The 12,895-nt window shown below is 43.8% G+C and overlaps 1 protein-coding gene across 6 annotated transcripts in view; it reads right to left on the reverse strand.

Annotated features, from left to right (window-relative positions):
* RAPGEF4 (Rap guanine nucleotide exchange factor 4) overlaps positions 1–12,895 on the reverse strand; it is a 315,899-nt gene that overhangs the window by 16,649 nt on the left and 286,355 nt on the right. For all 6 annotated transcript variants that reach the window (XM_043894163.1, XM_043894162.1, XM_043894166.1 and 3 more), the window contains 4 exons: positions 8,682–8,807; positions 8,070–8,248; positions 4,659–4,749; positions 448–498 (listed from right to left, as the gene is read on the reverse strand). In XM_043894163.1, coding sequence (XP_043750098.1) covers positions 448–498; positions 4,659–4,749; positions 8,070–8,248; positions 8,682–8,807 — 447 coding nt within the window. The remainder of the gene's footprint in view (positions 1–447; positions 499–4,658; positions 4,750–8,069; positions 8,249–8,681; positions 8,808–12,895) is intronic.

The following is a 12,895-nucleotide window of genomic DNA, read 5'->3' on the forward strand; positions in this document are numbered from 1 at the left end:
GGGGAGCCCAGCTCACCCTCCTGGCTGCCTTGCACTGCCAGTCTCGACTTGCCTTCTCTGAAACTCTCCTATGACTCCTGCCAAGTCCCAGTCACTCCTTTTCTGTCTGTGAACACCTCCCTGCCAATGGGGAAAAATAATTTGGCAAGCCAAGGAAAACGCAGCTTGCAGACCCTAGCCAACCTGTGCTGGATGGAAAGGATCCCATTACACTGCTTTTCTTAGTTACACAAATTGACCTTATGTGGGACATAAGTCCTCTTTAAGTTAGTACCTGAGAGTGCCATTCATTAGTCAGACATGCTTGTTTTAGCAGCACTAAAATGGGATCATAAACTTCTTAAAGTCATACAAGGACAGATAAAATTTCTGAAATGAGAACTTCAGCTAATCAGAAATTGGATTAATGCAGACAGTGAGTGGAATAAAGGAGCCACTGTCACTTACCATTAAACTTTCAAACTCTGCATAGAACTTCTTGAACTTGCTTGGCAGTTTCTGTTAATGAAATGAAAATGCCACACTCATATGTCAGATTCAATATCTAGATATGTATCATGTGTTACCATTTCTAGGGGAAATGTACTTCTTTTGGCTCTTAATCAAACATCTCTAAGACAGGCAGACTGTAATCTGTCTTGTCATTTGAGGATAATCTTAGAGATCTCATCTTTTAAAAGTCTTAACCTAGTTGAACCTAAATTAACTATGGATGCTTTTGGTCTTATTGCCTTCTATAATGTTTTCTGAAATGGATTATTCATAAAGAGGGCTGTATTCCCAGACTACAAGTGGTTTGGCATTAACCCCCACCACACACTGTTTTAAACTCTCAAATTCCCACAATGAAGAATTTAGACCAGCGATTATTATGATTAAAAGTTTTAGAAACTACCTAGTTCAACCCTCCTCTTCCTTTACCTTGTAACCTACAAGAAAGAGAACAGGGATTTTTATCAGTTTTTTTTTTTTTACGGCTGTATTCTCAGGGCCTAAAAGAGTAGCAGCATGATGTCAGGTACATAGTAAATGCTCAATACATATTTATTTGGCTAGATTAAACCTTTTCTTTATAGACAGAAGAAATTAACCATCAGTTTAAATGACATGCCAAAGTCACACAGCTGGTGATGGTCAGAGCCTCTGTAAGTCATGTCTCCTGCCTCCTTTTTTCTTGTTTCTCTTCTATGCGAGACGCTTTCCTACACAAGCATTTCTCCCACAGGATTTCTCTGCCCTGCTCTAATACAAAAATTGATAGTTCTATCAATTTAGTAATTTCTCATGGTTGTATCTTGGCAGATGATTTGAAACCACTGACTGTACCCGTACATTTATGCCAGTAGGTCAGTGATGAATCATTTTTCAATCTGTTGGTTCTCACTTTGCTAGGTCCTGAGCCCATAGGAAAGCTGAACTTTTCTGACAGGGCCACACAAAGAGCAGTGTGATGTTCCCCATTCCGAGACCGTGAAAGTGCTGACCAAGTCTGGAGCCTTGAATGCCCACTCAGTTCTGCTTCACACCGTGACATCCATGGGCAACAACTGACTCACCTGTCAGGCCTCTGCAATCCCCTCAAAGCTCCTCTCTCTTTTTTCTCTCTTCTGTGAATGGGTTTGACCTATTTCCATTTAAACACTGTTCTTGTTTAGCTGCTGAGTCATGTCTGACTCTCTGCAACCCCATGGACTGTAGCCCGCCAGGCTCCTCTGTCCATGGGATTTCCCAAGCAAGAATACTAGAGTGGGTTGCCATTTCCTTCTCCAGGGGATCTTCCTGATCCAGGGGCCAAACCCACTTCTCCTGCTGGGCAGGCAGATTCTTTGCTGATGAGCCACTGGGGAAGTCCTTAAACACTGTAGAACATCTTATTTTGTTTCTAGGAACTAGTATCCTCATAATCTCTAAACTCATTGTGCTAGTGCCTCTTTTCAAGCTGGGTTTCAGGGAAACCTGATATTGTTGTTTAGTGGGGAAGTTCAAAGGGATGAAGGCTGGCACGGACATCAAGGGATACAAGAGTCTCATGCCCCATGGAGCATTCAAATCACCATGCTCAGTGATAACTTTCCGTGAACACAGACAACTTATAAAATGAGGAGTTGATGGAATTTTTGGTTACGCCTGTCACTCTAGTTCTTTCTTTACTTAGCTGACTTTTGGGTCAAAGGCAGGAGTGCATATGGGAATAAAACTTGTGTCTCTATACTATTATCTATGCACACCCTATGGACTTACTTCCCTGGTGACTCAGTGGTAAAGAGTCTGCCTGCCAATGCACGAGACATAGGTTCAATCCCTAGGTTGGGAAGATCCCTGGAGAAGGAAATGGCTACCCACTCCGTATTCTTGCCTGGAGGATTCCATGGACAGAGAAGCCTGGTGGGCTACAGTCCACAGGATCGCAGAGTTGGACACGACTTCGTGACTGAACAACAGCAACGACAACAAAATCCACACCCCCACGCTTCCAGAGCAGGGGTTCTCAAGTGGAGCCAACTTTTACTCACTCTCTACACCTGGGGATATTTGGTAATGTCTGCAGACCTTTCCTGATGTCAACACTGGGGTGGGTGGAGTGAGAGGTGCTACTGGTTATATAGTAAGTTGAGGCCGTGCGTGCTGCGTAGCCTCCTCCATGGCACAGGACAGGCCCCTCCACCCTCACGCATGCAACAAAGAACGATCCTGCCCCAAGTCATCACCACTGGGGCCGAGAAACGCGGCTCTGGGTCCTCACTCCCACTGGCTTTATCTCAGATGAGTCTTTTCCCCTCCATGTGGAAGCATCCCCTGGGCCACGTGGTTTCACTCTATTCTCCGCTTTGTTTCACTGACTGCCTCACACCTGCCCCCTAGTTCCTGGAGGGCAGCCTCTGTCCCTCAGGCTGCTCCTGCTGCTCACTGCTGTGGTGTGGGAAGCATGTGGGAGGGGGTTGCCAAATCCAGGAAGATGAACCCAAGTCAGAGATGCTTGAGAATGAAGCTCTCCCTACAGAATGACCCAATTCCATTTCACCTTAACAGATAAGTGTTTATACACGATGAGAGGGGGGCTCTCCTCTTTGCAGTAGCATGCAAGGATGGAAACACAAGCTCACAGACTGATGTGTTTCTGCCTCTCCCTGTGGAATGAAGGACTAGATGATGAAACTCCCTTTCTTGGCTGCCTACACCCAGTCTCTGCGCACTGCCCCCCACCCCAAGCGGCCTCCTGTTTTTCTCTTTAGACCACAGGAAAGGGAACTCTGAGAGTGTTCCTCCATGCTACAGCCTTAAGGTCTAGCTCCTATTATGTGTACCTAGACCTGGCCTTCCCTGACCCCCATGAGCCTTCATACCTGATGATTTTCTCAACAAAATGTTTGGTTTGATTTCCCCAAACCATACATGATTTTCCCAACCAAATCATTTGGACTCTGCAAGAGGATTAAATGCTGGAAACAGGTAAGGGAAAGCAGACTCTCTGAGAGGTTACCCTAGATTTCCAAAGATTCCGAGAGCCGTGGGCTACAAGAAGGAGAAGCTTGCACCCTGGCTTCACGGCTCAGATTTCTTGGCAGCGCTAACTTTCACTACCCGGAAGATGCCCGAGATGTGTGGCACACGGGCCTCACCAATTCCCTCATTCCTATATTCGGGGGATGAGCTGCTGTGTGCTGCATCTGCCTGGAATTTTCAGAGAAACCCAAGACAGAAGGACCTGTAAGGACCTGTTCTATAAACAGTGGAAACACAGAGGAGGGACAGAGGGGGAAAAAACAATTTCAAGAGGGAAGTGGGCAGGAAAATGTTTCAAAGAAAACATTTAGAGATGCAAACAGCTGACTTCGGTACCTTTTTAAAGCATCCTTGCGAATTAAGTCTCTCTCATCTACTCCTTGCCCTCTTTTTGTGTTCCACTTACACATACTTTTTCTATTTTTAGTAAGAGCCTATTTTTGTGTCTATGTTCTATGAGAGATTAGTATTTCTTTGACTATATACCACATGTAAGGGGTCAGGCATATTTTGAGTACTTAGCTAATGAAAAACGAAGCTGTTCTCTAGCATAAATAACCAACTGTCAACAAAACATTCATTGTATTTGCCGTAGAAATTCACCACACACCTGCTTAACTTTTGCACCAAACTGAATTCTGGCCAACTGTTGTTCCTTCCTACCCACAGAGGTCTGCCAGGTAGTTAGGAGATACTTGGTCCTCAGCTGGGCCAAACAGTTGGCCTTCTGGCTAATTCTCCCAGGAGCAAGATGACTACTTGGATAAAAATGGATCTTCTGTCCTCTCTTAATTACAGATACAGCCTATTTCAAAAGCAAGAGGCAGACACCAGAGCAGAACAGGATCTATGAGCAAGACCTCTGAAGTTAAGCAAGCAATGCTGTTGATTCTGGTTATACCTAGGAACTAGACTTATTATTTATATTGTATAGAGCAAGAAGCTCATACTCCTTTCTTTCCCTCCCCCACTGCATTGGACAATGCCTTTTAAAATTCACTCTCTGAGGCAAAAGGAGACAGGTCACCTTCCTCAAAGTGTCCCACCTTTTCCACTGTTATATAAGTGTGAGAAATACTTCTATTAAAAAGGGCTCACTGATGGGTTTGTGTTTTTGTTCTTAAGGCAAAAGTCACAGCTGGGTCTCTGCTTACCTCCCATGTTAGTGCCAGGCGGCTCACAGCTACGTTACTTAGTCCCATGACGATGGCAAAAAAGGAATTCAGATTTTTGTACTCCTTACAGCTGAAACACAAGAGGCACATGTTGTAATAAAATGCCACTTTTGAGTGAGATAAACAAATTAGAGTTCTATTTTCTGATGGTCATTAATAGTCATCAGGACTCCTTCACGAGAACAGGCATTGATAGATTTAATGCTTTAAGTTCCACTTGGGTGACCGTGTTCTGCTGTTTGATTTCTTATTGTAATATTAGAAAGGTGATGGTTTTAGCCATCTAGGTTCAGGTTTTGAGAAGGAATTTCAAGACACCTACACTAAGCATTGCTATTATAATCCCGAAGTTTGCTAAAAGCCCTGTGGACCTGGAGGAGAACATATCATGGGCTAGGAAAAGACACAGCAAAATGTCCTTGGAGAATTCCAGGTCAATGCTGGACACCTTACGCTCTGGTAGCGAGAGAGGGAAATAAGGAAATGCTGCCGCTGCAGCCGCCAGGGCTTCCAGCTGCCATGTAATGCTTCTAACTTGTTGAAAAATATCAATTTACAAATCATGATCCCTCCAGTGCAGGAGACCTGGGTTCAATCCCTGGGTCAGGACAATACCCTGGAGAAGGAAATGGCAACCCACTCCAGTATTCTTGCCTGGAAAATTCCATGAACAGAGGAGCCTGAAAGCCTGGGATTGCAAAGAGTTGCACATGACTGAACACATGCACACACAGCTAATAACCTAAACAACTGACCAAAAAATAACCTTATTTTTTCTGTAATTTTTCAATGTCGATGAAGCTGATCATTTTGAACCTATACTTATGCCATTATTAGCTTTTATGAATATATATCTGGGAATAAGAATATTTTGGAACAAGACCAAAGGTTCTTATCAAAATACAACATTTAGTCTAGGTACTTGGTTTAACTTAAGAAGAAGAAAAAAAAAAAAGGAATCTTCAACTTCTTCATACCCACTCCTTGCAAAGGGAAAAGAATTCACTTTGCAATGAGCACAAATCCTTTACCACAAGTCAATATGGTTATCTAAGTTGACTACATCATAATTAAATCTTGTTTGGATTAGCATTTTTGCAAGAGGCTAATTAAATTGCTGCGTTTGCTCCCTGTGTTCTCCTTGCAGAGTGCTTCGTAAATGGTCTGTGTGGAAATGGGAAAACAGATTGAGAGAAGCTATGGCATGTCTCTCGCAGTGCTGGGGAAGCGGTAGGGCTTTATCTGTGCAGGGGTGGTCAGGGGCTGAGAGCAACTTCAGACACCGCAGGCTGAAGGTGGCGAGGAGGGTCATGGAAACGCCCCTTGCCTTTGTCCTAGCTGTGTGCTCATGAAAGGACGTGCAGGCCTGCTTCTCTGCTCACGGCTCTGGTCACTTGATCACCCTAGGTAAGTCACGAAATTTCTCTCTGCCTCAGTCTCTCCCACCTGGAAAAGGCAAGGATAACATTTGGACCCCCAACTTCACAAAGTTCTGGGCAGGTCGAAGAGCTTCAATAGAATATATGGAAGTTCTCAAAAAATACCACGCAAAACGTACTTCCTGCCACTAGGTTTACATCTCATGCATGAGGATCCTGGTTTCTGAGTCTACAGTCTTCTCCAGCTGGATTGGGTGAAGAGTTCTACTGTGTGGGATGTATGTGAAGTTGCTCAGTTGTGTCCGACTCTTTGCGACCCCATGGACTGTAGCCCACCAGGCTCCTCCGTCCATGGGATTTTCCAGGCAAGAATACTGGAGTGGGCTGACATTTCCTTCTCCAACTGTGTGGGACAGTGCAGCTTAAATAATGTTTAAATAACATAAGCCAATTTATCCTGAAGGCTAAATTCACCCATAATCAGAAGGAAGAGAGAGATAAGAAAGACAAAAACATTAAAAAAAAAAAAAAATCCCGAGTTCCTGCAAGGCTCTCCTCTGCTGCTCTGTAAAATAGCAGCGGCAGGCCCCTACAGGTTTTCCATCTCCATGGCTGTGTGCAGACTTCCTCTGCCCTCCCTCGGTGCACGCGGCCCTGCCAGGCTAAGGGGAGGAGAGGAGGTGCCTTAGGGAACAGGGAAGCACATACTGTCACATCTTCCTAGTCATCTCCTTCCAAATAGAGACATCTGGCCCCCGCAATCAGCCGATTCATGGCTTCTGGGAAAGTGGTTGCACTCCGAACCAGAAATTCATAAGCAACATTTTACCAAATCTTTCTTTCAAAAGGCATGTTTTTCCCCCCAAATTAAGAGATACCAGCATTTGAATCCAAGGGCTTTGGATATCCCGCTGAACTCCCAAATTTTTGGCAAAATAATTCAAGGCATTTGGCAAGCTGGCATGTGTGAAATGTCAAGCAGCGGTTGCTTCTTTGTTTAGCTCTGGAAATTAGACTCTGTACGGGATCTAAACTTTTTGGCTCAAGCAAACTGCCCAGCTGGGGTCACTTGGGCTCCCCACCTTCCTAGGCTAGAGCTCCCTGCTTTTAGAAAGGAAAGACGTCTCGCAGCCACAAGCTGCATTTAGTGTTTTATTTTTAGCACTGTGGTGATACCAGAAACATGGAAGTAAACAGGAGGTTGTCAGGCATATCTAAATAGCAGGAGAAGATTAAATTCATGTCAGGGAGAAATCTAACTGGCCCCTGCAGTAAATAAATTGTTTCCCACGAAGTGCTGTTAAATAGAATATTTATAAGACGCTTGCTTTTTCTGATGTTTATGGAGATGATTTTCATGGGCCAGGTTAGCTCGTTTTTATGCATTTTATGGATTTTATCCCAGCTGAGTTGGAAGCACAGTTTTACACGTATGTTTCCACTGCCCTCTACTGGCAAGAACGTGTCCAGTTAGACCTCGACTCGCCTAGCTTTTAAAACAGAACTTTTGCAACAGAACTTTGCTGACAGAGCCCTTAAACTGAAGGAGGTACAGTCTCAGTAGTTCAGAGCAAAAAGAGGTCATGATTTTAACTTGAGCCTCAGTGCTGTAGGATGTTAATTTATATATTAGTGTCAATATTACAAAAGCTAGACAAAGCACAACTTTCACAAGAGTTCAGGTACTCTTAAGCCCCTGTGGTTGGTATGTTAGTTGCTCAGTCGTCCCCAGACTCTTTGTGACCCCATGGACTGTAGCCCACCAGACTCCTCTGTTCATGGAATTCTCTAGGCGAGAATACTAGAGTGGGTTGTCATTTCCTTCTCCAGGGGATCTTCCTGACCCAGGGATTGAACCTGGCTCTCCTGCATTGCAGACATATTCTTTACCATCTGAGTCACCTGGTGCATAAACAGATTTAATATCTCATTTTGCTTTTTAAGGTGTAATCTAAGGGGACAAAATGAAACCACAGCTCAAATGTTTTTCTCTCCCCGAGTGAATACTTACTGGGCTGCGATCTTAATAAATTTTTTTAAGAGCTGAACACGCTTGCTAGGCTGGGAACAAAGGCAAATCTCAGTGACAACCCAAAACTGAATTTCATTAAACCTCCTCAGGAACAAATCCAAGTTTGCTGTGGTCTTTTTAAAATGATGCCTTCCAAATGTGTGATAGATTAGCTCCAGCTAGAAGAAAGGAAAACAGTATCACATCTTTGTTTTTAAATCAAAACACCAGCTTGCTCCTCCATTTGACATGCCAAATTGACACTGGTCAGCAAGCATGAATATAATCACTGACTGGAATTCAACTTGAACTTCAGCTTGAAGACCTCAGGGCTCAATGAGGCTTGTTGAATACTGTAATTATAAACTAGGTGCTACTGGCTTAACATTCTCAGGAAGACAGAGCTTATTGCAAATCATAAAGATTTTTCTTTACTCTCAAAGGCTTCATAACAGGCTTTATTAATATACTCAATATTTGGCAAAAAAAAAAAAAAACAACAAAAAACGTCTCACGTGACTTTAACATTGCAGCATGTATATTCACATTTGCAGGCAACATCCAGAACTGCCATGAAACTTATGAATGCATGCTCTCAATGGAGCACCTTACCTCATGCACACAGTTGAAGAGCTCCCAATCATAAATTGTCATCTGGTAGGCCAAATCTTTGGAGCTCATCAGTTCAAAAGTTCCCATTGTTCCAACAGTTGGGCCCTCCTGTTCTGGCAAGGGAGTCTATGAATAATAATATGAACATATATCAGTATCTCAAAACAGACAAGCTGAATGCTGTTAGGACTTGGAGGGGAGAGGATTTTGAAGATGCTTTAAGGAATACCTTGAAGCTTTGATTTTACCCAGAGGAGAAAAAAGCCTTTGCTCTTAATGCTCACTTGCCTCCATGTATTTTTATAGTAACCATTATCACTCTAATCAATTCCACTGACTGAAAAACATGGACCATGGCAAATACGATTCAGTGACAACTGACCTATGGAGGTTCTCTTCTGCAAGGGTTTGGGAGCTCCCTGGAACCAATTCCTTTTCCCTGGCAAACATGTAAGAAGTTCTGTTTCCCATTGAGGCTGTTCCAGAGCAGGTACTGGCATCATGGTTTGGGTATTTAGCTACTTATTACGGCAGGGGCTGGTGACACTGGTAAAGTTGCTGCATCTACATCTCTCATAATAGACTGCCTGGGACTGCTAGGTGAAAGAAGGGTCTGTGATTACATGGGGTTATCGGTGATGTTCATTTCCTCTACTTTCTGAGAGATGTAGAGCTAGGAATGATAGTCACATAGTCATGGTGTTTGGAGCTAGGCATCAGAAAACTAAATTCTGCTACTTTCTGGAAGACCCTTGGTCAAAATTTTCCATCCAATTTACGTACTTCATTTTCACTTTATGAGAAATGAATTAGGGTGCTTTTCCTTAATAAGATGAATGATTTGTATATACTAGAAACTTTACTTATATTCATACCCATTGATCTGCAATAATAGTTTAAAGTTATAAAAGTCACATGAATTAAAAGATAGTTTCCCCAGCATGATATAAAACGTATTTGGGTATCCAATATTTAGGTTGGAAGTACTAATATTGTTCACACTTATCATCATTCATCATTGTCATCATCACCCATAACCTTGATATTCTCTAATGCCTGCTGCTTTCTGGGCATTTGAAAGTTTGCAGTTTAACAGAGGAATCAGCTCTGACTTGTGAATATAGCACTGCATGTCAATAAAGAATCAGCTGTTGGCATTTATTTGCATGTATGTATAAAGGGACAGACAGAAGCATCAATAAACACCAGACTCCCAGATATGTGAAAAACAGGTGAGGAAACATGAATGGGCTTTTGAGAGGTAGTGGGCATTTGGAATGAATATGTAGCCTTAAGAGGTTCTTGGAAAAAAAAGCTGGGCTTTAAAAGATGAAATAGATGAAACTGGGCAGGTTTGGAAGGGCAAAGTTTCCTCTGAGTATCCAGAACGGTGGGTCATAGGTTGGAGGATGGCAGCCAAGGCATGAAGGTGGGGATGTGTCATCAGACTTGCTTGACAGGAACAGAGAGTTCAGGGGAACAGAGTGGACCATGTTAGAAAGTCTTGGAGTGTCCAATGGGAATTAGGGTTTTGTAATAGACCAGGTTAGTGCCTGTTTCAGAAAGCAGCAGACCCTGAATGTAAACCGCACTCTAATTACATAGACTTGGATGATCCCCTAATCTGTTGACTATCTTTAGCTCTTATGAGTTGGGGACCCACTACCTAGTACCTAGATACCACTCTAATGGCAGAAAGTGAAGAGGAACTAAAGAGCCTCTTGATGAGGATCAAAGAGGAGAGTGAAAAAGCTGGCTTAAAACTCAACATTCAAAAAACTAGATCATGGCATCCGGTCCCATCACTGCATGGCAAACAGATGGGGAAAGAGTAGAAACAGTGACAGATTTTATTTTCTTGGGCTCCAAAATCACTGTGGATGGTCAGTGACTGCAGTCATAAAACTAAAAGACGCTTACGATTTGGAAGAAAAGCTATGACAAACCTAGACAAAAGCAGAGACATCACTTTTCTAACAAAGGTCCATTTAATTAAGGCTATAGCTTTTCCAGTAGTCATGTATGGATGTGAGAGCTGGACCAGAAAGAAGGCTGAGCGCCAAAGAGTTGGTGCTGCAGCCTTTAAACTGTGGTGCTGGAGAAGACTCCTGAGAGCCCCCTGGGTAGCAAGGAAATCAACCCTGAATATCCATTGTAAGGATTAATGCTGAAGCTAAAGCGTCAATACTTTGGCCACCTAATGCTAAGAGCTAACTCACTGGAAAAGACCCTGATCTGGGAAAGATTGAGGGCAGGAGGAGAAAGGGGACCATGGAAGATGAGATGGTTGAATGTATCACCGACTAAATGGACATGAGTTTGAGTAAACTCCAGATGATAGTGAAGGACAGGGAGGCCTGGCGTGCTGAGGTCCATGGGGTCGTTAAGAGTCAGACATGACCTAGTGACTTAACAGCAACAACCACCTGGTACCTAGGCTTGTTAAGAGAACAGGATGGGAATAATTTAAGTGTGAGCAAGTGCCCCGCACAGAGGGGGCCCCCACCTTCCCAGCTGTGCTGCACCGATGCAGAGGTCCAGGAAGAGTGAGGAGTACAGCACCTGTATGGATGGGCCAAACACTGTTGTTGCCGATTCACTCTAGGCCAGGAAGAGCAGGGCACAGAGACCATGGAAGAAAAATCATTATTCCAAAGTTTTAAAACTTGGGGAACTGACTTGAAGCTAACGGGCAAGTAGTTTATGGAAACAAGCAGTATGGTTTCAAGCATGGTAGCTCTCAGGTAGGAATGTCAGGAAGCTCTTAAATGCTCAGCAGGTGGACTCTGTCTAAGGCTCCGGCTGACTGGCCACATCCTACCTTCCCTCTTGCCTGTTTGCTCTGCTGTGGACCTGCCCTCCATTCCTTGGGTTTGTTCTTTCCTCAGTCTGAGTCCTCATCTCTTTCCCTTGAGGTCTTATGGCTTTCACAGAGGGGATAAATTAGCCCAACGACAGGAAAGATGGCTGAGTGCCAAAGAATTGATGCCTTCAAACTGTGGTACTGGAGAAGACTCCTGAGAGTCCCTTGGACTGCAAGGAGATCAAACCAGTCCATCCTAAAGGAAATCAACCCCGAATATTCATTGGAAGGACTGATGCTGAAGCTCCAATACTTTGGCCACCTGATGCGAAGAACTGACTTATTGGAAAAGACCCTAATGCTGGGAAAGATTGAAGGCAGGAGGAGAAGGGGGCAACAGAGAATGAGATGGTTGGATGGCATCACCAACTCAATGGACATGAATTTGAGCAAACTCTGGGAGATGGTGAAGGATAGGGAAGCCTGGAGTACTGCAGTCCATGGGGTTGCAAAGATTCGGACACAACTGAGTGACTGAACAACAACAGGGAAGATGCCATAGAATACTTTTCGACATGGATACTAGTATATCATCCTGAATCCCTTTTGACAGAAACAGAAACCCCTGTTGAATCTCTACTTTTTATGAGTGAACAGGGCTCACCAAGCAAAGGGCAGGCCGACTGCTTCCCTCCATGAACGACCAGGGAGGCAATCTGAGTGGTACAGAAGGCTCCTCCATCTGAAGGGGGAATTACATGCTGGTCCCTTAGGAAGCAGATTCCCGGACCATTTTCTCCTAGATATCCCTGTGGAAATTTCCTACAGATGAAGCACAGAAGAACCTATGTAGGGTCTGCATTACATAGACAGATCTGAGAAGTGCTCACACCAAGGCAAAGAACTCCTGTAGACTTGACTTGGCTCTTTTTGAGAGCTGATTTATCTGTTAAGCTTGGATGGGGTGATCAGGAGAATAGCACTCTTATGCTCCCATTGTCCTGACGAGGAAACGAAGACATTAAAAGGATGTGCTGATTGTCAGTGACAAAGAGATGGCTAAAGCAAGCTGTCACCCCAGTGTCCTCTTTCCTCGGGCTTACACACTCTGTACCCAGCTCTGCAATGGCATTTGTCACACTGGATGCCATCACACTGGTGTCCCACACTATACTATGAGCTCCCTGAGGTGCAAGGACCATGATGGATCGATTTTCAAGACCATGCTAGAGCCAGAATCATCCACAACACCTGGAATGATATAGGTTAGGCCCCAAAGAAAAACCTAAGAAGCTAGTGAATGGATAAAAGTAGAAGCAAATTACAGTACAATGGGGTTTTATTGCAAGTTGCTCTGTACTAACATTTATGCTTAAAATGTCAAGAAAGTAAAGCTCTAGAATCTGAGCCC

This window comes from Cervus elaphus, chromosome 33, assembly GCF_910594005.1.
Source record: "Cervus elaphus chromosome 33, mCerEla1.1, whole genome shotgun sequence".
Lineage (NCBI taxonomy): Eukaryota > Metazoa > Chordata > Mammalia > Artiodactyla > Cervidae > Cervus > Cervus elaphus.